Source organism: Crotalus tigris, unplaced genomic scaffold (assembly GCF_016545835.1).
Source record: "Crotalus tigris isolate CLP2741 ecotype Arizona unplaced genomic scaffold, ASM1654583v1 scf7180000022970.308977840:1548163, whole genome shotgun sequence".
In the NCBI taxonomy this organism is placed as follows: Eukaryota; Metazoa; Chordata; class Lepidosauria; order Squamata; family Viperidae; genus Crotalus; species Crotalus tigris.
The window spans coordinates 795,333-821,392 of NW_024099557.1; the positions used below are offsets into that span (position 1 = coordinate 795,333).

The following is a 26,060-nucleotide window of genomic DNA, read 5'->3' on the forward strand; positions in this document are numbered from 1 at the left end:
CCTGTTTTTTTATTAGATTTTTCTTCTTCTTCTGAACAGTCAGGGTGTTCAGCAAATAGTTTGAAATTTGTACGGCTCTTCCTGAATTCGTAATGACCCACCGGAGGAGAGTTGCTTCAGCAAAACCTGGAAAGGGTCAAACCTTTATTTCTTTTGCCCACGTTCCTCCACCGCGTGCAGGACACGCATTCAAGCCTCAAATCTCCCATCAGAAATGCCCGCTTTTTAAATCGCTTAAGCCAGTGATGGCGAACCTTTTAGAGACCGAGTGCCCAAACTGCAACCCAAAACCCACTTATGCATCATTGGGTATTGGGTGGGTGTGGCCCATTGGGTGGGCGTGGCTGCGATGGTAACAGCAGTCTGGGTGGGACTAAAAAATTCAATCAATCAATTCCAACTTTGCAAGATCTTTTTTTTTCCCCGCGAGAAGTTGAAATTGACTGATTGAACCTTTTTTTTTTTTGCACACGGTGGTGGAGGCCTAAAGCAATGGTTCTCAACCTTTTTAATGCCGCGACCTTCAACCGGCCGTAAGTCGAGGACTACTCAACCGGTCGTAAGTCGAGGACTACTCAACTGGTGCAGCACCGTTTGCAGAATGGGACTTTTGGCGGGCTCAGCAGGGCAGAGACAGCCTGGACAATTCCTATTGGCTTTTGAAAGCCAATAGAATTAGACTCTATTCAAGAGAGTTATTCTATTGGCTTTCAAAAGCCAATAGAATAAAAGGGAGTAGCATAGCTAAGGAAAAGGGGGAGGGGGAAATGGCGGACTGCGTTGTTTGGCGACCCCCGTGAAATGGTCGTTCGACCCCAAATGGGGTCCCGACCCACAGGTTGAGAACCGCTGGCCTAAAGCGAAAAGGTTTTATAAAACCCAGCTGAAGGCCTAGGACTGGGGCGACGGTGCGCGTGCCCACAAAGAGGGCTCTGAGTGCCGCCTCTGGCACCCGTGCCATAGGTTCGCCACCACTGGCTTAAGCGATGATTCTTCTCTCTTGCGGCAGCACGAAAAGCTCGTAATCTGCAGCTTTTCCCATCCCTACCACTGAAATTTCAATCTTCAAAGCTTTAGGAAAGATATGATTGTGAGCAGTGAGAACAATAAAAAGATGTTGGCAGTGACTTAAAAAATCCATTTCAATTTTATTCAATCTTGCTCAGTTTTATCCACTGGAAAACAAAAACTGACCGGTACAAAAAGTTGGTATCGGAGATATGGGACGCCCCTCCCATCCCCACCCCCAATTTAGCAGTTTAATAAACCTCACTGATGCCCAATATTGGTCCTTCTCTCAACCTAAACTAAATTGTAAGATATTATCCAGGTGACAATTTGCTTTTTATGGAGCAAATCTGGAATATCCAAGCTCGACAACTTTAAGACCTGTGGACGTCAACTCCCAGAATTCTGGGAGTTGAAATCCACAAGTGTTAAAAGTTGCCAAAATAGGAAACCCCTGCTCTAACCTTTCATATTTACAGTCCATTTTTGTTACTATACCCCAGAACAAATATTTCACACACTACGTCCACATTCAAACACAAACTCCCTTCAGATCCTCCATCAGGCGCCTAAAAAGAGTACCCAAATACAAGGAAAATGGAGAACCCCCCCCCCAGAAAAGTGTTAAAAACACTGTAGCAATTTTGGGGTCTTGACTCGACAGTGTTCAGGAATCCTTCCACGGTTTTGGGGAGAGATGATCAGATAACCCACTAACTTTTGCAAAGCAAGCTGTGGCACACTTTTGCAAAGCCAGGCACGAAGAGCTGAAGTCCCAATAAAAAGCTGGCCCATCAAGCTGAATATATATAAACCTGTGTCTTATTTTACCCCACATGGAAAGGGCTTGTCCGGAAGTCTTTTAAACCAGAGACAAAAGTTTGAAATTTTTCAGATTCTGGTTTGGCCTTTGGGCGTAGGTGGCGGTGAGGCAGGCATTTTGCAAGTGTCAAACGTGTGGTGTGGTGTGGTGCAGTAGCATCAGGCATAATAATAATAATAATAGTAAAAAAAAGGGTTTAAAAACGAACGAAAAAAGAAGAAAAAAAATGTCCTGGTTTTGCCTCTTCGTTGGACAAGTCCAAAGGGAAAGTAGAAATGTATCAGAGAGGCAGAGATATCGGATAATAGGCAGATACGTGGTGTTCGCTGCTGAAATCAAACCAATTCGAAGTCACCCCGTTCACACAGGAACCCGATAGTTGCAGTGATTACACTCCGACTCGCTCAGAGGCAGGGGGATGCTGGGTTTACGTCCGAGATCCTTTTCCACACACGGTGCCTGGGGCCTCTCCTTGAAGAAGTCGGAGATGTAGCGGACCTGTGAAAAAGGGAGCTCCGATGAGAAGAGGCCAAAGACAGCCAGTTTGATTTAGTGGTGAAAGCACCAGGCTAGAAACTGGGAGAATAATAATAATAGTAGTAAAGTTGGAAGGGACCTTGGAGGTCATCTAGTCCAACCCCCTTCTCGGGCAGGAAACCCTACACCATTTCGGACAAATGGCTGTCCAGTCTCTTCTTAAAAACTTCCAGTGTTGGAGCATTCACCACTTCTGGAGGCAGGTTGTTCCACTGATTAATTGTTCTCACTGTCAGGAAGTTTCTCCTTAGTTCTTAGAATGTGAGTTCTAGTTCCGCCTCAGGCATAAAAAAGCTGTCTGGGGTGACTTTGAGCCAACTCACTAGTGAGTTCTAGTTCTGCTCAGCTATGAAAGCAGGCTAGGTGACTTTGGGCCAATCACCAGGAACATCGAGTTCTAGTTCTGCTGTAGCCATAAAAGCCAGCTGGGTGACTTTTGGATCAAACACCAGGAGACGGTGAGTTCTAGTTCTTAGAAGTAGAACTTAGGCTTGAATGCCAGCTGAGTGACTTTGGGCCAGCCACCAAAAGGTTGGGAGTTCTAGTCCTGCCTTAGGCATGAAAGCCAGTTGCGTGACTTCGGACCAATCATGAGGAACACTGAGTTCTAGTTCTGCTGTAGCCATAAAAACTGGCTGGGTGACCTTTGAGTCAAATACCAGGAAACAGTGAGTTCTAGTTCTGCTCAGCTATGAAAGCAGGCTGGGTGACTTTGGGCCAATCACCAGGAGATGGGAGTTCTAGTCCAGCCTTAGGTATGAAAGCTGCCTTGGGTGACTTTGAGCCAATCAGTGAGTTGTAGTCCTGCATTAGGCATGAAAGTTGGCTGGGTGACTTTGGACCATTCACCAGGAGATGGGAATTCTAGTCCAGACTTAGGTATGAAACCTGCCTTGGGTGACTTTGAACCAATCACCAGACACGGCGAGTTCTAGTCTTGTCTTAGGCATGAAAATTGGCTGGGTGACTTTGGGCCAATCACCAGGAGATGGCGAGTTCTAGTCCCGCCTTAGGCATGAAAGCCAGCCAGGTGACTTTGGGCCAATCGGTCCATCGCTTACCGTAAGGATAGCAATGAGCGCCCCCTGTAGGAGGCCAACCAGCACGTCGCTCCAATGGTGCTTGTAGTCTGACACCCGGCTGTAGCCCACGTAGATGGCGAAGCAGAGGAGAAAGAACTGGATAGTCGGGCGCAGCAGCCGAGCCCATCGGCCAACCAGGCGGGCCTGGACGTAAAGCTAGAATCCAAGAGAAAGGAGGGGGCTTGAGAAATGGCCGCCAGAGGACAATGGCTTTGGAAGAGAAGGTCTTTCTCTGTGCCCTACGGCTGAACCTGATGCCCAAATTGAATTCCACCCACGCTTGGAATCCTAAATGAGCCCCATGGCTGGGTTTGCCCAACGAGGTCACCGGGAATAAGGGAGCATATAAGGGAAGGGAAGGGGAAAGGGAAAGGGAAAGGGGAAGGGAAAGGGGGAGGGAAAGGGGGAGGGGAAGAGGAAGAGGAAGGGGAGGAAAGAAATGAGAAGGACGAAGGAAATGGGAAGGAGAGAGGGAGGAATGGAGGGAGGAAGGAAGGAAATGGGAGGGAGAGAGAAAGGAAGGAAAGAAAGAAGGAAGGAAAGAAAGAAAGAGAGAGAAAAAGAAAGAAATGGAAGGGAGGAAGGAAGGAAGGAAGGAAGGAAGGAAAGAAAAAATGAAGGAAGGGAGGGAGGAAGAGACGGAGAGAGGGAGAAAGGAAGGAGGGAGGAAGGAGGGAGGGAGGAAGGAAGGAGAGACAGAAGAAGGAAGGAGAGAGGGATGGAGAGAGGGAGAAAGGAAGGAGGGAGGGAAAAAGGAAGCAAATAAACAAAGTACACAAATGGTAAATAAACAAAAGGAAGTATGCAAATAAATAATAAGGGGAGCAAATAAATAAAGCGTGAAACTAAATACAGGGAGCCTCCAAAAATAAACAAAAGAAGGAAAAATATAGTACAAACATTAGTAAATAAAGGAAGTGTGCAAGCAAGCAAGCAAACAAACAAACAAAGGGAGCAAATAAAAGGTAGCAAGTAATGCCAGTGTGCAAATAAAGTAATAAGTATAAAACACACAAATGTATAAAAGGTAGCAAATAACTAAAGGCAGCAGCCACATAAATAAAGGGAGCAAATAAAATTAAGTTAGCAAATAAAGAAAGCATGCAAATGAATGCAAAATAAATAAATGAGGCCAATCAATAAAAAATAGAAATAAATAAATAAATAAATGGAACAAATAAAGCTAGCAAATAAATAAAGGATGCAAATAAACAGAGCGCACCAATAAATAACCATGCAACATTTCTGCCCCAACCTCCCCTCAATTTGGAAGCTCATCAAACTATAGCGCCCCCCCACCTCCAGTCACCGAGGCAGCCACTGAGGGGTCCCAATTTAGCTAATCCTGGTTCAGTGGGTTGTGGGAACCCAGCCACGATTGGCACCTCTCTCAGTACCTTTTTAACTGACTACGACAGGGGTAGGCAACCTTGGCTCTTTTATGACGCGTGGACTTCAACTCCCAGAATTCCTGAGCCAGCATGGCTCAGCTTGGAAACCTCTCCCTGTCCCCTCAGGATGGCTGGCTCAGGAATTCTGGGAATTGAACTCCACGAGTCATAAAAGAGCCAAGGTTACCTAACCCTGGGCTACGAAAGCCGATCAGATGTCCTGAGCAGGATTGGCAATTCAGAATTTAGGTAGCTAAAGTCTTGAGGTAGGCGGAAAGCAGAAAATAGGCTACCTGATATTTATTTTTATTTTAAAAGAACCGGGAGCTTTAGAACTCAATCCGGATGGCTTTCCTGATTTGTGGGAATGCTGGCTGCACCCTGCAAAATCATGTTAGAGCTCTCACATCCGATGTTTCTCAAGCTTGGCCACTTGAAGACGGGTGGACTTCAACTCCCAGAATTCTCCAGCCAGCCATGGCTGGCTGGGGAATTCTGGGAGTTGAAGTCCACCCGTCTTCAAGTGGCTAAGGTCGAGAACCATTGCTTACAATCACTTCCTCCCTGGTCCTTTGAAATGGAAACAAACCTGCTTCTAATGGCATCCATCCAGTATTGACCCCTCCTCCCTTCCAGATAATTCTTTGAACCCCGCGATTCACTTCCTCACTCACCGCTAAAAACATCATGCAGTACATCCCAAAGGAAGAGTGTCCGGAATAGAATGACAATCTAGAAAGAGAAAAAAAAAAAAAAAAAAAAGAAATATATATATTTGTTAAGTCAAATTTTGCCCCATTTTACGACCTTCCTTGCCGCGGTTGTTAAGTGAATCGCTGCAATTGTTAGGTTGCGAAGACGGTCGTTAAGCGGATCTGGCTTCTCCGTCAACTTTGCTTGTCGGAAGGCCGTCGCAAAAGGGGATTACATGACCCCCGAGACATTGCAACTGTCATAGGTACATGCCAGGTGCCAAGCCTCCAAATTTTGATCACTTGACCCCGGGGAGGTCGCAACGGTCGTTAGGTGTGAAAAAACGGTCTTAAGTTAATTTTTTCAGTGCCGTTGTCACTTGGAACAGTCACCAAATGAACTGTTTGTATATTGAGGACTCACCTGTATAGATAGATAGATAGATAGGTATAGATATCTATATCTATATCTAATTGGAGGTGTTGCCAAGACACCTCCAACTTTACGTGATAGAAAACCCGAATAACCAAAGACCTACATAGATATAGATATAGATATATAGACATAGATATATAGATATAGATATATATGGATGGTTGGCTAATACTTTCTCCCAGGAGAACTCATGGTGGAAAAGTTGTTCCCCTTTCAGATCCAACATGGCTTCAGCTTTTGGGTTTTTTTAAAAGGAGCTACTGGACAACTATGTTATAAGGAGTCCTTGACTTACGACGGACTTGACTAGTCCTTGACTAACAATGGATGGAAACTAATCAAGGAGAGAAGCAACCTAGAACTAAGGAAAAACTTCCTGACTGTTAGAACAATTAATCAGTGGAACAACCTGCCTCCAGAAGCAGTGAATTTATTTATTTATTTATTTATTTATTTATTTATGAGACTTATATACCGCTTTAAGTGCAAGCACTCTCTAAGCGGTGTACACCAGTAAGCAATGTATATATATATATTTTACATTGCCCCCAACAATCTGGGTCCTCATTTTACCTACCCCGAAAGGATGGAAGGCTGAGTCAACCTTGAGCCGATGAGATTTGAACCGCTGACCTGCTGAACACAGTCAGCTAAAGTGGCCTGCAGTACTGCACTCTAACTGCTGCGCCACCTCGGCTCCAACACTGGAAGTTTTTAAGAAGAGACTGGACAGCCATTTGTCCAAAATGGTATAGGGTTTCCGGCCTGAGCAGGGGGTTGGACTAGATGACCTCCAAGGTCCCTTCCAACTTTATTATTATTATTATTATTATTATTATTATTATTATTGAACTTTGAAATTATGATCTGGGTTCCTGCCTCTCCTCCCGCCTCTTGGGGTGGAGAACGCAATCTTGCGTACAAAGCAGGTAGCACCAATCATTTTACACGCAGTCCTCGATTTAGGACCGTTAGGTCACCGCTGGAAAACAGTGACTTACGATCAGTCTTCACACTTACAGCCGCTGCCGTCATGTGATCAAAATTTGGGATCTCGGCCACCTGACATTGGTGACTGCGTCCCATGGTCACATGATCATGAGTGGCGGTTTCCCCAGGCAACTTCCAATAAAGTCAAGTCCAGGGGAGAAGCTGGGTTCGTTTAACAAGCGCGTGATTCGTTTAATGACCACGATGATTTGCTTAACAGTGGCAAAAAAGGTCATAAAATTAGGCACAGTTCCCTTAACAACTGCCTCACTCAAGTTCTGTTCCCAACTGAGATTGGAAGTTGGGGGGGTTCCTGTATTGAATCCTCCTTTAGCTATTCATTAACTATTATGAATCATTATTAATTACTTTTTGACTGTTTCCTGTTAACGGTTACCATCATATATTTATAACTGTATTGATTTTAGAGTAGCCAGGAAATTCATTCAAATTCACGTTCATCTATTCCTGAAATAAGAGTTTGTCTGTATTTTTCCTTCTTGGGTGATGTGATAACTTGAAATCTCTTTTTCGCTGGTAGCTTTGCATACTAATACTAATACTAATAAAGTTGGAGGGGACCTTGGAGGTCATCTAGTCCAACCCCCTGCTCAGGCAGGAAACCCTACATCATTTCGGACAAATGGCTGTCCAGTCTCTTCTGAAAAACTTCCAGTGTGGGAGCATTCATTACCTGGAGGCAGGTAGTTCCACTGGTTCATTGTTCTCACTGTCAGGAAGTTTCTCCTTAGTTCTAGGTTGCTTCTCTCCTTGGTTAGTTTCCACTGATCAAATTTCTGCCGCAATGTTTATGGCATTTGCAAAAACAATACCGGTAGTCCTTGACTTACGACCACGATTAAGCCCAAAAATTTCTGTTTGCTAAGCGAAACATTTGTTAAGTGAATTTTGCCCCGTTTTACCACCTTTCTTGCCACGGTTGTTAAGTGAATCTCTGCCGTTATTAAGTTAGCAACATGGCTTAAGTGAATCTGGCTTCCGCAATGATTTTGCCTGTCAGAAGGTCGCAAAAGGGGATCACATGACCCCTCGGAGACACTGCAACCGTCGTAAATACGAGTCGGTTGCCAAGCGTCTGAATCTTGATCCCATGACCCTGGGGAGGCTGCAACGGTCATAAGTGTGGAAAACGGTCAAAAGTCGCTTTTTTCAGTGCCGTTGTAACTTCGAACAGTCACTAAATGAACTGCTGTAAGTCGAGGACAACTTCATCACATCAATGACCAGTTTGGACAAAAACAATATTGTGTGCAGCCACTGAGGGAGTAAATTTTATAATTAAGGGGGCAGTTTGGTGCAGGGATTAAGGCAGCAGGCTAAAAACTGGGGACTCTGAGTTCAAGTTCTGCCTTAGGCACAAAGCCAACTGGGTGACCTTGGGCCAGCCCCTCTCTCTCAACCCTAAGAAGGAAGCAATGGCAAACTACTTGCCAATAAAACTGCAGGGACTTGTTCAGGCAGTCACTGGCTGTCCCCATTGACTCAAAACAATCCAGAAGAAGAGGTTAATAGTGAATTATGGATACAGATAGTCCTCCTTTAGTGGCTGCCTCACTTAGCGACCATTCAGTTGCCACAGTGATCTCTAAACGGTGTTGAACTCACCTGGATTCTGTGATGTTTCTGGCATTGCCCTGGCACACGTCCTCCACCTGGATGTAAACCGAGCAATTCACTTTCGTCCAGTCTGGCTCACAGACCGCCAGGAAATTCGGCCTCAGACGCCCAATCATGTACTTGGCCAAGTCAGTCAGCGATTGGCTGACAGCGCTGCCAAACAGGAACGTCCCTATAACTTTGTAGAGGGCAGCCAGGTAATTGTTAAACTGGGAACGCGAGTGCAAGCGTTTGGTGTAGACCAGGTAAGCCTCGCCGACTGAAATCTAGCAGGTAGAGGGGAGGGGGGGAAAAAGAAAGAAAGGTGATGCTCTTCAGGGACATCCTTCACGCCCTCCCTTCTCAATTTCCACCCCAAAGACAAGCTGGTGGGTGGAACCAAAGAGAGAAGCAACCTGGAACTAAGGAGAAACTTCCTAACAGTGAGAACAATTAACCAGTGGAACAACCTGCCTCCAGAAGCGGTGAATGCTCCAACACTGGAGGATTTTAAGAAGAGACTGGACAGCCATTTGTCTGAAATGGTATAGGGTTTCCTGCCTGAGGAGGGGGTTGGACTAGATGACCTCCAAGGTCCCTTCCATCATCATCATCATTATTATTGATCATCGCACAGTCAGCCAGATGTTCAGACCGGATTTGGCATTTTTGTCTACCTATCGAGTCCTTACCCAGGACCTGGGATAGGCAGATGTGGATGTTTGATGGTGTTACAGATATTGTCGCAAGATGGAAGCAGTTCCTAGTAAGGCCGCCTTTTGCAATTGACTAATGGCGAATTTGTCAATGCCAATGGGGTTCAAGTGGTGCTCCAGATGTTTTGGGATTGCACCCAAGGAGCCTATGACTATTGGTACTACCCTTGCTTGCTTTTGCCACAGTCTTTCTATTTCTATTTGTAGGTCTTTGTATTTTGTTATCTTCTCCAGTTCTTTCTCTTCTATTCTGCTATCTCCAGGCACTGCCACATCCACTATCCAGACTTTTTTGTCTTTCTTATCGACAATTGTTAAGTCTGGGGTGTTATGTTGCAGGTGCTTGTCTGTTTGAATTCTGAAGTCCCAGACCAGTTTAATTTTATCATTTTCTATGACTTTCTCTATTTTATGATCCCACCAGTTTTTGCTTACAGGCAAATGATATTTTTTGCAGATCTTCCAATGCGCCATTGTTGCTACTTTGTCATGCCGCTGCTTGTAGTCAGTCTGTGCCATCTTCTTGCAACAGCTTACCAGGTGGTCCACTGTTTCTTCAGCTTCTTTGCATAGGCGGCACTTAATGTCTGTTGCTGTCTTCTCAATTTTGACTTTGTATGCATTTGTCCTTAAGGCTTGGTCTTGTGCAGCCAGAATTAGTCCCTCGGTCTCTTTCTTCAATTTTCCTGCTCTTAGCCATTGCCAGGTCTTGTTATTATCTGCTTTCCCAGCTATTTTTTTTTAATGAACTGGCCATATAGTGCTTTGCCTTCCCATGCCTCTATTCTGTTCTTCATTTGGTCTTTCTTGTAGGCCAGTTTGGTCTCTTCAGTAGTCAGTAAGCCTTCCTGATATACTAATTATTAATACTTATGATTATGAGGAATTCTGGGAGTTGAATTCTGGCTGAGGAATTCTGGGAGTTGAAGTCCACAAGTCATAAAAGGGTCAAGTTTGAAGACCCCTGAACTAGATGTTTGAATATGGTGGAGAATAGATAATTGCTAGAAATATAAGCACTATCATAACTAGAAAGATAAGATTTGTAATTAGAATATTAGATTTTGATATGAGAAGGAAAACAGGAAAATGCCAAGAGTTTGAATAAGGAAAGCCTTTGGTTACCCAAATATAACTTACTTTGGAATTATAAACAATAGAGACATTTTGAATACTGAGAGGAAATTAATTTTTTTGTTAAAAAGTGAAAACAGGATACTGATTGAACATATGCAATTAAGATATGTTTTGGTTAGAAAAGTTATCTAAAACTAACATTACTGATATCATAAGAAAAATGTAACAAAGATGTTGATATTCAATTGTTTATTTATTAATAACAATAAGGATTGTATTTCCTTAGTGTGGAAAAACAGATACTACTGGAAAAAAAGGAGGAAATATTTGAGAGTGCAATATTGGATCTAGAGTGAAGAAGTGCATATAGACCAGTGATGGTGAACCTTTTAGAGACCAAGTGCCCAAACTGCAACCCAAAACCCACTTATTTATCGCTGGGTGCCAGGTGGATGTGGCCCACTGGGTGGGTGTGGCTGTGGTGGTCATGGCAGACTGGGTGGGTATGGCCAAGGTGAGCATGGTCACCTTAATGTTGCTCGTGGGGAGGGACGCCTGTGGGGGCCGGGCAGGGTTGGGGGAGATCCGGGGGATCTCTGGCAGGTGGGGCGGTGGGCAGGAGGCTCGTCCTGCGAGGTGAGGCAAGGCAGAGTGGGGGTGCCATTGTCACAGGGCAAGATGAGGCAGGGGCCGGGGCAGCTGCTGCCTGATACCATCAGCCCCTGCACACAGAGGCCAGCGAGCGCATGGGTGCTGGGATGCATCCAACCATGTGGGACCTCGGCGAGTTGGCGGGCGGCTGGTTGTAAAGGGATGGTTGCCATCTCCAGGGCATGGCATGCGTGCCCACAGAGAGGGCTCTGAGTGCCGTCTCTGGCACGCGTGCCATACATTTGCATTACTGATATAGACCACTGAATTACTAATGGACCGAGACAACACGTTCTCTATTAAGTATTTGACTGTAAAATTAGAAAATTAATAAAATATTTATAAAAAAACCCTCAAACAGTTTATGTCCAGGATGTGAGGGGTCTGTAGATATTTTAATAATAATAATAATAATAGTAGTAAAGTTGGAAGGGACCTTGGAGGTCATCTAGTCCAACCCTCTGCTCGGGCAGGAAACCCTATACCGTTTCAGACAAATGGCTGTACAGGTCCTCAGTGGAAGGCAGGCTGGTTGCGATTGTTTTTTCTGCGGTCCTAACTATCCGGTGAAGTCTTTGCCTGTCTTGTTTGGTTGCTGTTCCAACTACACAGTTATAGAGGTACAAAAATGGAAAATATTAATTTTTCCAAAAGAGAGCCTGCGTATTTCAGAGTTGGGGAATACACATAGTCCTTGACTTATGACCATAACTGTGACAAGGATCTCTGTTGCTAAGTTAAGGTTGTTAACTGAGTTGCACTCCATTTTTATGACCTTTTCACCAAAGTTGCTAAGCAAATCAGGTCACAGTTTTGTGCCATACAGTATTAACCTTGTGAACTCTCAAGCTTCCTCCTTCCATAGATGGACACATAATTAATATTTATATGTTACTTATATGAAAGGGTGTAGGTCTCCACATGTTGTATGTAGTATGTTTAAATGTGTGTTATGTGTGTGTACACTTTCAGAGCAAGCAACTAAATTTCATTTTTAATGTGTACCATTGTGCCCACAGTAAAAAAAAAATGACAATAAAGGTTATCTAATCTAATCTAAAAAAAAATCATTGCGCCTGTTAAGTGAATCACATGGTCATTACATGAATCCAGCTTCCCCATACTGACTTTGCTTGGCAGATGCCAGCTGGTAAGGTCACAAATGGCGATCACATGACCCAGGGCAGGGGTAGGCAACCTTGGCTCTTTTATGACTGGTGAACTTCAACTCCCAGAATTCCTGAGTCAGCAAGGCTCAGCTTGGAAACTCTCCCTTTCCCCTCAGCATGGCTGGCTCAGGAATTCTGGGAGTTGAAGTTCACGAGTCATAAAAGAGCCCAGGTTGCCTACCTCTGGCCTAGGCCTAGGCCGCTTTATGACTTGTGGACTTCAACTCCCAGAATTCCTGAGTCAGCATGGCTCAGCTTGGAAACCTCTCCCTTTCCCCTCAGCATGGCTGGCTCAGGAATTCTGGGAGTTGAAGTCCACGAGTCATAAAAGGGCCAAGGTTGCCTATCCCTGACCCGGGGGATGCCACCACAGCGGTAAACATGCCCGTTTCCAAGCAACCAAATTCCGCTCTGGTGATCACAGGGATGCTGCAACAGTTGTAAAGTTGTGAAGACTGGTCATGAGGACTTTTTTTTCAGTACCGTTGTAACGTTGCACAGTTGCTAAACAAATGGCTGTAAACCAAGAACTACCCCTACAGCCACAAAATCTTGCATTCCCAGCTGTCTTAGGACCTCCTCAAAATTGACCCATCAATCGGTTGAGCAAAGAGACATCGGTCTTACTATGAAAACGGTGCAGGGAATGGTCACTCCAGCCATCACCCCATGTGTAATGGTGTCCGGCTTGTACGGATAACTTATGGAAGTGTCCTCACAGTAGAAACCCCGTTTGTAGGGAGAGTTCACCAAGGTCAGGATGGCGAAAGGAAGGGAGGCTGGAAGGCAAAACAGAAACAACATTCAATAGGGCTCCTTGCCAACTTGCATCCATCCCAGCCCAGGTGCTCCGTATAAATCAATTTATGGTCAGCAACAGCTGGAGGCCCTGCTGTTTTTTGCTACCTGCACACAGGTTGTTTATGCACCAAAGAAATTGTCTTTCACGCGTTCTGGCAGGGCTTAACCCAGGGGTCTTCAAACTTGGCCCTTTTATGACTTGTGGACCAACTCCCAGAATTCCTCAGCTAGCTGTGCCTGGCTGAAGGATTCTGGGAGTTGAAGTCCACAAGTCATAAAAGGGCCAAGACCCCTGGTTTGGATCCAAGCCCGCAATTTCATCAAAATGGCCGACTGAGGAATTCTGGGAGTTGAAGTCCACCAGTCATAAAGGGGCCAAGTCTGAAGACCCCTGGCTTAACCTTTCCATCAGCAAAGCAACCCATTAAAAGTAGTATAATCTCTTGGTTTCGGAGGGAAAGGATCACTTCTATTGAACTGAGCCTGCTAAATATATTCTTGCAAAGGAAAAAAAAAACATGTTCCTGCACACAGGTCTGTATAGGTAATCCTCAACTTAATATAAATATGGGGCAGTGGGCAGGAGGCTCGTCCTGTGGGGTGAGGCAAGGCGAGGCGAGGCAGGGCAGGGGAACCATTGTCGCAGGGCAAGGCAAGGCAGGGGCTGGGGTGGGTGCTGCCTGACACCATCAGCCCCTGCAAACAGAGGCCAGCGACCGCATGGGTGCTGGGATGCATCCAGCCACATGGACCTCAGCGAGTTAGCGGGCGGCTGGTTGAAGAGGGACGGTTGCCATCTCCAGGGCATGGCGCACGTGCCCACAGAGAGGGTTCTGAGTGCCACCTCTGGCACGCGTGCCATAGGTTTGCCACCACTGCCCTATAGGTTCTCCTGCCTGAGCAGGGGGTTGGACTAGAAGACCTCCAAGGTCCCTTCAAACTTTGTTATTCTACTCTGCTCTGCTCCACTCCACTTCATTCCTGAGAAGGGTGATTTTGTGACCAATCACCAGGAGATGGTAAATTCTAGTTCTGCCTGAAGTATGAAAGCTCACTGGGTGATTTTGGGCCAATCACCAGCAGATGGTGAGTTCTAATCCTGCCTTAGACATGAAAGCTGGCTGGGTGACCTAGGCATAAAAGCTAGGTGGGTGACTTTGGACCAGTGACACTCTCTCAGGCCAACCCACCTCACAGGGTTGTTGTTTGGGAAGATAGAGGAGGAAGATGTGTTGGATATGTTCACCACTTTGGGTTATTGTAAAAAAAAATAAAGCCGGGATATCAATAATACACAAACAAATGCATTTCATATTCCTTTCCACCAGAACTTACGATGCTTTTAATCCTGAAAGAATAGAACAAACCAAAATGATCATATCTTCCACCGAAGTTTTTGGGGAAAGTCAAATTCCAGAGAGCAACCTAGAATTATCCAAGCAATGTCATCAAATATAATACGTGCTCAGCAAATATATATTTATATATATATATATATATATTTGGTAAATCCACATCGAAATACTTTAAGGAAAAACAATTTAATTTTCTCTCCCTAATGTGCCAATAACTGTAGGACGAATGAGAAGATCTTTTCCATAACGTAACCCTTCAGATTGTCGACCATGTGCACTTTTTTCCAATTTTTTTCCCCCTCTCCATCACATCAAAACCTTGATTATGTCCTTTAGGCCAGAGAATGCTGCAGTTTCCCTTGAGATCGTATAAATCTTTCGCCTTTTTTTGCTTCCATTCTGCAAAAATCCCTCTTTTTTTTCACCATTATACTTCTGGTCTTGTGGCTGGTGGTCTAAATAGAGAAGACTCTATCATTAGTCCTTGACTTACAGCAATTCAATTAGTGTCCGTTCAAAGTTACAATGGCATTGAAAAAAGGGATTTATGACTGTTTTTCACACTTACGATCCATTGCAGCATCCCCCCCCCCACGGTTACGTGATCACAATCCAGACACTTCATATTTATGACGGGGTCGTCTGATCCCCTTTTGTGACCTTCCCACCTGGTTTCCGACAAGCAGAGTCATGCTAGATTTGTTTTACAACTGCATGACTCACTTAACAACTGCAGCAATTATGGCAAAAAAGGGTCGTAAAATGGGGTGCAGCTCTCTTAAGAGCTGTCTTGCTTAGCGACAGAAATGCAGCCCTAAGTTGAGGACTTCCTGTAATGGTACAACAGCTCAAGGCAGCACACGTGCAACAAAAATACCCTTTTCCTGAAAACTAACAAAGTTTGGCCAGGGAAACTTTTGTGGGAAAATTGTGTTCCCAGAAAGCAGAAGTAGGTCACACAATAAATAAATCTTCATATTTGGCGAATAGCTTGGACAAGTCCCAGAAGTTCTCTTGGCATCATTTTTTGAATGTTGTTTTCCTTTAATGCCTTTTTCCCAGGGCCAAGTTAGTGAGTAACTGGCTCAAGGTCACCCAGCTGGCTTAGTGCCTAAGGCAGAATTTGAACTCATGTCCTTCTGGTCTCTAGCCTGGGGCCTTTAACTACCGCACCAAGCAGGTTCTCGAAAAAATGTAGATTAATGATACATTTTCCTATACAATATATTATAGTCTGCTTCCTAGGCTCTTTTGACTGAAAACATGTTTTGTGTTTGTGTGTGATGCATCTTCCATCCAAATAACTACAGGGACAAATCCATATTGTTTTCTTGCTATGAAATTTCGGAAGCGGTTTTGCCCTTGTATTCTTCTCCTTGGGGAGGACAGAGAGGGACCGGCCTAAAATCCCCAAGATGACTTTATCACTAAGTCAGAATTAGAATTCAGGATCTCCGGTTTTCAGCCTGCTGCTCAGTGTATCTTGAATTTGGCACTTTAAGACCTGTGGACTTCAACTCCCAGAATTCCTCACCCAGCCCTACTTGCTGCGGAATTCTGGGAGTTGAGGTCCACCCTGTTAAAGCTGCCACATCTGAGAATTCTGGGAGTTGAAGTCCACCCTGTTAAAGCTGCCACATCTGAGAATTCTGGGAGTTGAAGTCCACCCCTCATAAAGCTGCCACATCTGAGAATTCTGGGAGTTGAAGTCCACCCCTCTTAAAGCTGCCACATTTGATAATTCTGAGAGCTGAAGTCCACCCCTCATAAAGCTGCCACATCTGAGAATTCTGGGAGTTGAAGTCCACCCCTCATAAAGCTGCCACATCTGAGAATTCTGGGAGTTGAAGTCCACCCCTCATAAAGCTGCCACATCTGAGAATTCTGGGTGTTGAAATCCACCCCTCATAAAGCTGCCACATCTGAGAATTCTGGGAGTTGAAGTCCACCTCATAAAGCTGCCACATCTGAGAATTCTGGGTGTTGAAGTCCACCCCTCTTAAAGCTGCCACATTTGACTAATATAACCTGTAAGAATTCTGAAATCTCAGGAAACAATCAGGAAACCTGGAAATCAAAGCACAGGCTAAAGAAAAGTTTTTTAATTCTCATCAAAGTTGGGAAACAAAACAATCCATGCATCCACAAGGCCCTACTGTACAGGTAGTCCTCAAGTTACGACCAGTCATTTAGCAACCGTTCTAAGTTACGACAGACCGAGAAAACATACTTATGACCCAGATCAGAAATTCTGATAGCTTCCCCCCACGGTCACATGATCCCATTTTGGGCCCTCAGCAACTGGCCAGCATTTATGACCATTTGTAGCATCCCCCAGTCAAGTAACCACGATTTATGACTCTTTTTGCTGGAAACCGGTGTTAACTTTTGGTTCAGCAAAAAATGCCCTTTGTGAACAGTGAATTCACTTAATGACCACACTGTTCAACAACTGCTGCAAAAAATGTAAATTCACGATGACCCACTTAATAATCTGCTTGATTTACGACCATAATTCCAGACTCAATTACGGTCATTAAGGACTGCCTGCATTGTACTTAATTATGTTTTGGCCCTCATTTTCTCGTTCAAAATGGCTAACTTAACTTATTTGATTAAAGGCAATAGCTAACTTTATGATTTGACTGGAAAACTCTGATAGACTTTTTACATGAAACAAGAAATAAATGCATTTGTGGTTTTGGCAATTAGGAAGAAAAAAATGGATAACAGAAAAAAGTGAGCTTTTTTGTCATTATAAAGCAGTGGTTCTCAACCTTTTTAATGCCACGACCCCTAACCAGTCGTAAGTCGAGGATTACTCAACCAGTCGTAAGTCGAGGACTACTCAACTGGTGCAGCACCGTTTGCAGAATGGGACTTTTGGCGGGCTCAGCAGGGCAGAGACAGCCTGGACAATTCCTATTGGCTTTTGAAAGCCAATAGAATTAGACTCTATTCAAGAGAGTCTATTCTATTGGCTTTCAAAAGCCAATAGAATAAAAGGGAGTAGCACAGCTAAGGAAAAGGGGGAAAAAAATGGCGGACTGCGTTGTTTGGCGACCCCCGTGAAATGGTTGTTCGACCCCAAATGGGGTCCCGACCCACAGGTTGAGAACCACTGTTCTAAAGGAAGCGATATCTTCACAATTCTATTGCATTTGCTGCAAAGAAAGCTGGAAGCTTCTATTTTTCTTCATTGTTTCTTTTTATACTTTGGTCTTTTCCTTCCCCCCCCTTTCCTTTCTTCTTTTACTTTGCATTAGTTTTTGTTTAGTTATCTTCTATTGAAAACCTTTAATACAAAAAAAAAAAATACATTGCAAAGCAGGAATTCGCTTCTGAAACTTTTGATAGATAAATTGATTTGCTCAAAAAGGCAAAACAGTGGTTTCTTTGAACCCAAAGCTTGAGTCCATTTGGGTTGGTCCTGCAGCAAATTCAGAAGCATGGATGGTCTTAATCCAGAAACCTCTATTTAATTTCTCCCCCATCTCAGTTTTCCATTCCTTTTAGGGAGTTTGTTGACATCTCTGTTGTTTTAAGTATGTGGGTGTTCCTTTGCGCACACAAACTGTTTCAGTTATATAAGGAACAGTCTTCACACTGGACATCCATTTAAAAAAAAAAAACAGTTTTATTGAGATTCTACAAGTTATCTATGACAGAATCCTGGCGCAGAGTCTGAATGGATTAATAAAATTAAAGACCTGCCATGTTTTCTCTCCAAAAGCCGCACAATATCACCACAACCACATTTCAGGAATTTGGACGTTTTAGGAAACTATCTGTGGTTTGTCCTGTGCTGGAAATTAAGTAGCCCATGTGACATTTTACCCTTTTTGGGGCAGTTCTGCCCACAGATTGCTGAATGAGCACTCTGATGTATTTTTTTCCCCTCTGCGGGTTTTTCAAAAGGTTTAAAACAAATGAACTCCTGATTCCATCAAGAAGATTCTCAAATAGGAGCATTCTTCTTTTTAATGTAATCAAGCCACTTTCAGATAATATGAGGTCTTATGCAAAATATCTACAGAATATTTTCTATTTTGCAGCCTTGCGAAGGAAAACCATGAGATTCTGTTGAGCAATTTGGCCCTCCTGATAAAAATTCTGAGCAAGAAACACAATGGCAGGAGGGCTGAATTAATCATTTTGTACAGATTTGGGATATCGCTTACAAATCATGGTCCAGCTAAGTTAAGATGCTCTCCCTATCTCGTTTCCTGTCACAATCTCTGATACTCTTATGCTCAATTCTTAGTTTTAAAAAAAATCAGGAACGCGGCTGTCGCGATCTCATTCCAGCTGAATTTTTAATAGCCAGCTCAGATGCAAACCCTTGCTGCTCCCAGCCACAACACAATCTGTGCAAATCCTCAAGGGCACCCCCAATCTTTTCAAAAGGGGTGACAGATCTAATTATATCCCCCTAACCAGCTTGCTAAGCATATTACGCGCTCCCTCGGCGTCTTTATACAAAGCTGTCGGGTCGCGTGGCTGAAGAAAAGATTGGAGACATGGCACAAACCAGCTTCAGGACACCTGCTTCGCGCGTGTTTAACCAAGGTTTTGCCCTCCACCCTTGGCAGAAATACAAATAGTCCTTGGCTTACGACCACAGTGGACCCCAAAATTTCTGTCGCTAAGCGAGACAGTTGTTAAGTGAATTGCTGCAGTTGTTAAGTTAGCAACATGGTTGTTAAGTGAATCTGGTTTCCCCATTGACTTTGCTTGTCAGAAGGTCGCAAAAGGGGATCACGTGATCCCAGGACAATGGAACTGTCATCAATACGAGTCAGTTGCCAAGAGTCCAAATTTTGATCACATGACCACGGGGACGCTTCAATGGTCGGAACTGTGAAAATGGTTATAAATTGCTTTTTTCTGTGCCACTGAAACTTCAAACAGGCACTAAATGAACGGTTATAATAATAATAATAATAATAATAATAACAATAATAATAGTAAAGTTGGAAGGGACCTTGGAGGTCATCTAGTCCAACCCCCTGCTCAGGCAGGAAACCCTGTACCATTTCAGACAAATGGCTGTCCAGTCTCTTCTTAAAAACTTCCAGTGTTGGAGCATTCACCACTTCTGAAGGCAGGTTGTTCCACTGGTTAATTGTTCCAACTGTCAGGAAGTTTCTCTGTAATTCTAGGTTGCTTCTCTCCTTGATTAGTTTCCACCCATTGCTTCTTGTCCTGCTTTCAGGTGCTTTGGAAAATAGCTTGATTCCCTCTTCTTTATGGCAGCCCCTGAGATATTGGAATACTGCTATCATGTCCCCCCTTGTCCTTCTCTTCGTTAAACTAGACATACCCAATTCTAGCAACCGTTCCTTATATGTTTTAGCCTTTAGTCCCCTAATCATCTTTGTTGCTCTTCTCTGTACTTTTTCTAGAGTCTCAACATCTTTTTTACATCGTTGTAAGTTGAGGACGACCTGTATATTCTTTCAACCTCCCCGGGACGCTAGCTTTGCCTTGCTCTTTGGCAAGGGGCTATTGCAGAATCACAGACTGTACGAACTGGAAGGGACTTCAGGAGTCGTCTAGTCCAACCCCGGCTGGCTGGGTGCAGGATTCCACTAAATCCAAAGTTGGCAACTTCAAGATTTGTGGACTTCAGTTCCCATAACTCCCCAGCCAGCCAAGCTGGGAACTGAAGTCCACAACTCGTAAAGTCGCCAACTTCGGAGGCCTCGGCAATAAATCAATCCTGGCCCCCACCCCATTTGAAGTGAAACCCCATTTGAAGTCATGCAGGCTGCTTCCCAAAAATACTTCCACTGCGTGACTGATTTTAATTTGAATTTCAAACCAATGATTTTTTTTTTCTTCTGCTTTTGGTTTCAAGAGAGAACTGTCAGGAGCAGCCTTTTAGATATCTGCAAGCCACAGTCGTATTTCCCCTTTCTCTTTTCTTCAGCAAGCTAAGCCAGCCAGCTCCTGCTCCCATTAGTGACAAGGACTTGGTCTCCAGATGTTAAAAAGACCTTGAGAAACAGGGGACTTTGCTTAGGTATTGTCAGATAAGAGACAGCCTGGTCCACAGCTGCATAACGGGTGGAGAAAGGGGTTCTCTAATTTCTCAGGCTATAAAGCTGACAGGGGATAAATTTTATTCTGCCTTGCAAGATTTTGTGAATTGCTTTTTTTTCCCCCTTCCTTTCAATCTTGTCAAGTTCTTGCAGACTGCTTGGATAACTCCCCGTACTTGTCTTTTTTTCCAGGAAGTGCTTTGCCATCGATTCCTTCTTAGGACTGAGAGAGTGTGACTGGTCCAAGGCCATCCACCGGGTTTATTTATTTATTTAATGTGTTTATATCCTGCCTTTAGTATTGTCCATCAATAATTCAGGACCAATACTCCTTCCTCCTCCTATTTTTCCCACAGGAATCCTGTGGGATGGTTGGGCTGAAAAAGAGTGACCGGCCCAAAGTCACCGAGCTGAATTTCATGGTTAGTGGGACTAGAACTCATTATCTCCTGGTGATTGGCCCAAAGTCACCCACACAGCTTTCGGGCCTAAGACGGGACTAGAACTCACCATCTCCTGGTGATTGGCCCAAAGTCACCCACACAGCTTTTGGGCCTAAGGCAGGACTAGAACTCACCATCTCCTGGTGATTGGCCCAAAGTCACCCACACAGCTTTCGGACCTAAGATAGGACTAGAACTCACCATCTCCTGGTGATTGGCCCAAAATCACCCAGCCAGCTTTCGGGCCTAGGCGGGACTAGAACTCACCATCTCTGGAGTGATTGGCCCAAAGTCACCCAGCCAGCTTTCAGGCCTAAGGCGGGACTAGAACTCACTGTCTCCTGGTTTCTGCCCCAATGCCTTAGCCACTACACCAAACTGGCTCTCTGTTAATATAGCCTTATAATAAAGTAGAATTAGGTTGTCTTTGTGTTTTCTTGTGTTTTGTCTGGTCCACTTAAGAAGATTAAAAAGACACCTTAATATCCTGTAGTTCTCCTCTGACCTCACCCTTTCTTCATGTCCTTTTTAAAATGCACCCCCCACCCAGTGAAGAATATTATCGTAACACTGCTATTTAATGCAACCAAGGATTATATTAGCTGTTTTAGCTGCTGCAGCTCCCTATTTACTCATATTGAAATGGGGACATCAGGAGAATCTCGCACAGCCATCCATCCAGACCTGAATCTCTCTATCTGTTTTTACTGGGTTTTTTTTACTGTGGGCACACTGGCACACATTAAAAATGAATTTCTGTTGCCTGCTCTCAAAAGTGTACACATACGTAACACACATATAAACATGCTATATAGATATGTATATACCTACACCCTTACATATAAATATTAATCACTGCCCATCTTGAATACATAGCGGAAAGAGTTCACAAGGTTAATGCTGTATGGAACAAAACTGGGACGAATCTGGATGTTCTGCTACCCCCCCCTCCCAGAAGGTAAGAAGGAAAAGAGGTCGCAGAGAGGATGTGTAGTGTGCCAGACAATCTTGCGGACCCTGCTCAAGTATCGCTTAAATGCCATGTCCTGGATCAGTGGTTCTCAACCTGTGGGTTGGGACCCCATTTGGGGTCGAACGACCATTTCACGGGGGTCATCAAACAACACAGTCCGCCATTTTTTTCCCCTTTTCCTTAGCTGTGCTATTCCCTTTTATTCTATTGGCTTTTGAAAGCCAATAGAATAGACTCTCTTGAATAGAGTCTAATTCTATTGGCTTTCAAAAGCCAATAGGAATGGTCCAGGCTGTCTCTGCCCTGCTGAGCCCGCCAAAAGTCCCATTCTGCAAACGGTGCTGCACCAGTTAAGTAGTCCTCAACTTACGACCGGTTGAGTAGTCCTCGACTTACGACCGGTTGGGGGTCGCGGCATTAAAAAGGTTGAGAACCACTGTTCTATTGGCTTTTGAAAGCCAATAGAATAGACTCTCTTGAATAGAGTCTAATTCTATTGGCTTTCAAAAGCCAATAGGAATTGTCCAGGCTGTCTCTGCCCTGCTGAGCCCGCCAAAAGTCCCATTCTGCAAACGGTGCTGCACCAGTTGAGTAGTCCTCGACTTACGACCGGTTGAGTAGTCCTCGACTTATGACCGGTTGGGGGGGGGTCACAGCTTTAAAAAGGTTGAGAACCACTGTCCTGGATGGAAGGGAGGGAACTGCCAATCACCTTTTCTGCCGTCCTCACCACTCTCTGCACCACCTTCCTGTCTGAAGCTGTGATGCTTCCAAACCAGATGGTGATGCCGTATGACAGGATGCTCTCGGTCATCCCTCTGTAGAAAGTGGTCAGGACAGGGGAAGGAAGATGTGCTTTTCTCATGCGATGCAGAAAATGCAGGCGCTGCTGTGCCCGCTTCACCAGTGTCTCACTGTTAAGCGACCAAGCCAGCTTATTCATTAGCTGCATACGCAGGAATTTCATGCTGCTAACCACCTCCATTTTGGGTTGGGATTTTATTCTCAAAAGGGTTAGCCGATCTGTTTAGCTTGGAGTCCCCAGCAAAAACATGGATTTAGTCTGGGAAAACGAGAAAGGGTGAGGAAGAAACCGTTATGACTGTTTTTCACACTTACAACCGTTGCAGCATCCCCATAGTCACATGATCGCAATTCAGACGCTTGGCAATGGGCATGTATTTATGTCCCGAGGTCACGTGATCCGTTTTCCAAGCAAAGTCAATGGGGAAGCTAGATTCACTTAAGTCTGTTGCCAACTTAACAACTGCAGTGATTCACTTTACAACTGGGGCAAGAAAGGTCATAAAATGGGGCAACATTCACTTCACAACTGTGCAATTGTGGTCGTAAGTCAAGGACTATCTGTGTTGTTTGCTGTTTCCTTGAAGACTGACACCAGGTCAAAGTAGAAGCATGGACATAGAACCTGTGGCTGTGGCTATTCTATCATTTCCAAAGTCTATGGGTGATAACAGGGGTCTTCAAACTTGGCCCTTTTATGACTTGTGGATGCTGGCTGAGGAATTCTGGGAGTTGAAGTCCACAAGTCATAAAAGGGCCAAGTTTGAAGACCCCTGGTTTATAATGTCCTCACATGTATCTATCTGGCCCTCGAGAATATTGCTTTTATTGAATCAGGATACACTACATCCACAGCGTTCCCTTGGTCTACTAAAGTACAGGCAGTCCTTCACTTACAACAGTTCGTTTCGTGACCGTTCAAAATTACATCACTGAAAAAAGTGACTTATGACCATTTTTCACACTTATGACCATTGCAGCCTCCCCACGGTCACCTGATCAAAATTCAGACCCTTGGCAACTGACTTGTATTTATGACGACTACAGGATCACGTGATCCCCATTTGTGAACTTCTGACAAGCACAATCAATGGGGAAGCCAGATTCACTTAACAACCCACAGCTATTGTGATTCACTTAAAAACTGTGGCAAGAAAGGTCGAAAATGGAGCAAAGCTCCCTGAACAAATATTTCACTTAGCAACAGAAATTTCGTGCTCAGTTGTGGTCGTAAGTTGAGGATTGCCCTGTAGCCTGTTTATCACAGAAAAAGAATCATAGCAAAGAAGGACTGGAATGACACTAGATACCAGATACCAAGTTTAGGAATCCACTTTTTGACTTGATTTGTTCTTGATAAACCCATGTTGGCTTTGGGTAATAGCAGTTTGAAGTGCTGTTAAACAATCTGTTCCTGTAACTTAATACAGAAATTATCTATCATTCCCAAGGTCTTCCTTTACCTCTGAACATTTGCTCTTCATTGGTCTCCCAGCATTTCACTTAAGTTTACTCCTGCTTAACTCCACTGCTTCAAAATACCTTTTTTTTTTTTTTACAACTGTGGGATTGTCTTGCCAGCCTCCAACAGCATAGCAACTGTTGTCAACTACACAGAGAATACAAAATAGTGTCAGATGCCAAGTACGTTTGATTGCAGCAAATGTAGATGGACACTTTATTCTATACACAGGTGTAGAATAGTAGCAACTGTTGAGAGAGATCTCGGAGTCCTAGTGGACAATCACTTAAATAGGAGCCTGCAGCTGCCAAAAAAGCCAACACAGTGCTAGGCTGCATTAACAGGGATAGAATCAAAATCATGTGAAGTGTTAGTATTGCTTTACAAGGCCTTGGTAAGGCCACACTTGGAATACGGCATCCGGTTTTGGTCACTGTGATGTAAAAAAGATGTTGAGACTCTAGAAAGAGTACAGAGAAGAGCAACAAAGATGATCAGGGGACTGGAGGCTAAAACATAGAAAGAATTTTTGCTGGAATTGGGTATGCCTAGTTTAATGAAAAGAAGGACTAGCAGTGACATGATAGCTGTTTTCCAATATCTCAGGGGCTGCCCCAAAGAAGAAGGGGTCAACCTATTCTCCAAAGCACCAGAAGGTAGGACAAGAAGCAATGGCTGGAAAGTAATCAAGGAGAAATCCAATCTAGAATTAAAGAGAAATTTTCTGTCAGTGAGAACAATTAATCAGTGGAAAGGCCTGCCTCCAGAAGTTGTGGGTGCTCCATCACTGGGGTGATGAGATTGGATAGCCAATGGTTTAGCCCAGGGGTAGGCAACCTTGGCTCTTTTATGACTCGTGGACTTCAACTCCCAGAATTCCTGAGCCAAAATGGCTCAGCTTGGAAACCTCTCCCTTTCCCCTCAGCATGGCTGGCTCAGGAATTCTGGGAGTTGAAGTCCACAAATCATAAAAGAGCCAAGGTTGCCTACCCCTGGTTTAGGGTCTCCTGCTTGAGCAGGGGGTTAGACTGGAAGACCTCCGAGGTCCCTTCCAGCTCTGTTATTCTGTTATTCATGCACAGGAGCAGTCTATCTTAAAGTTTTCAAGACCCATCGATGCGGGGGGGGGGAAAGGGGGCTGAGAGAAGCAATGTTTATACCCTGTTTGTGGGCTTCCCTAAGCATCTGACTACATACATAGCACTGTAGTGGATTGTTTGAATTGATAGTGATTGATTGATGTCAATTACACTATCAATCACATTATCAGTCAATCTCCCAACCCCTTCAAGGAACCTTTGTTTATAGTAATAAAGCAGGAAAGCCCAGTTCAAATTCTTGCTCAGATAATATCTGATTAGGCAACCCTACGCTGAGGTTAAACAAACTGCTTTTTAAAAGAAGCCATTTCTTCACTAGGAGTTAACTCTGCAAATTCCAACACTTCTTAGATGGCGGCTTGCATTTCCAGAGTTATTTGCCTGAACAAGCCAGCGAGAAGAGGTGAGAGTTCAGATGTTCAGAAGTCATCCGCCCCCGAATCACTGTAGGTAGCCCAAAATTTCTGTCGCTACGCAAGATAGTTGTTAAGTGAGTTTTGCCCCATTTTACGACCTTTCTTACTACAGTTGTTAAATGAATCACTGCTCTTGTTAAGTTAGTAACATGGTTGTTAAGTGAATCTGGCTTCCCCATTGTCAGAAGGTTGCAAAAGGGGATCACTGCAACTGTCGTAAGTACATGCCAGTTGCAGTTACTCATAGGTCACTTTTTTCAGCGCCATTTTAACTTCAAATGGTCACTAAATGAATAGTTAAGTCCAGGGACACCTGTAAAGAAACAGGAAGGACTCAAAAGATTTCCTAAAAGGAATGTCTTCGAAGATGGAACTTTCTGCAATTAAAGTTGTGTACTTTAAACCTTCCAACACACCTTTATTGAAATGGGCCCAGCCTCTCTGCAAAAGTTCCTGCTGACCTCACCAAAAGC

The 26,060-nt window shown here is 44.2% G+C and overlaps 1 protein-coding gene across 1 annotated transcript in view; it reads right to left on the bottom strand.

The window, feature by feature from the left end:
- Positions 1–2,030: 2,030 nt before the first annotated feature.
- Positions 2,031–26,060, bottom strand: part of PLPP2 (phospholipid phosphatase 2) — a 40,263-nt gene continuing 16,233 nt past the window's right edge. Inside the window, exons 2-6 of the mRNA XM_039319267.1 lie at positions 12,817–12,968; positions 8,586–8,863; positions 5,516–5,573; positions 3,430–3,606; positions 2,031–2,329 (exon numbers count right to left, since the gene is read on the bottom strand). Of these exons, the coding sequence (XP_039175201.1) occupies positions 2,192–2,329; positions 3,430–3,606; positions 5,516–5,573; positions 8,586–8,863; positions 12,817–12,968 (803 nt within the window). The 3' untranslated portion in view covers positions 2,031–2,191. The remainder of the gene's footprint in view (positions 2,330–3,429; positions 3,607–5,515; positions 5,574–8,585; positions 8,864–12,816; positions 12,969–26,060) is intronic.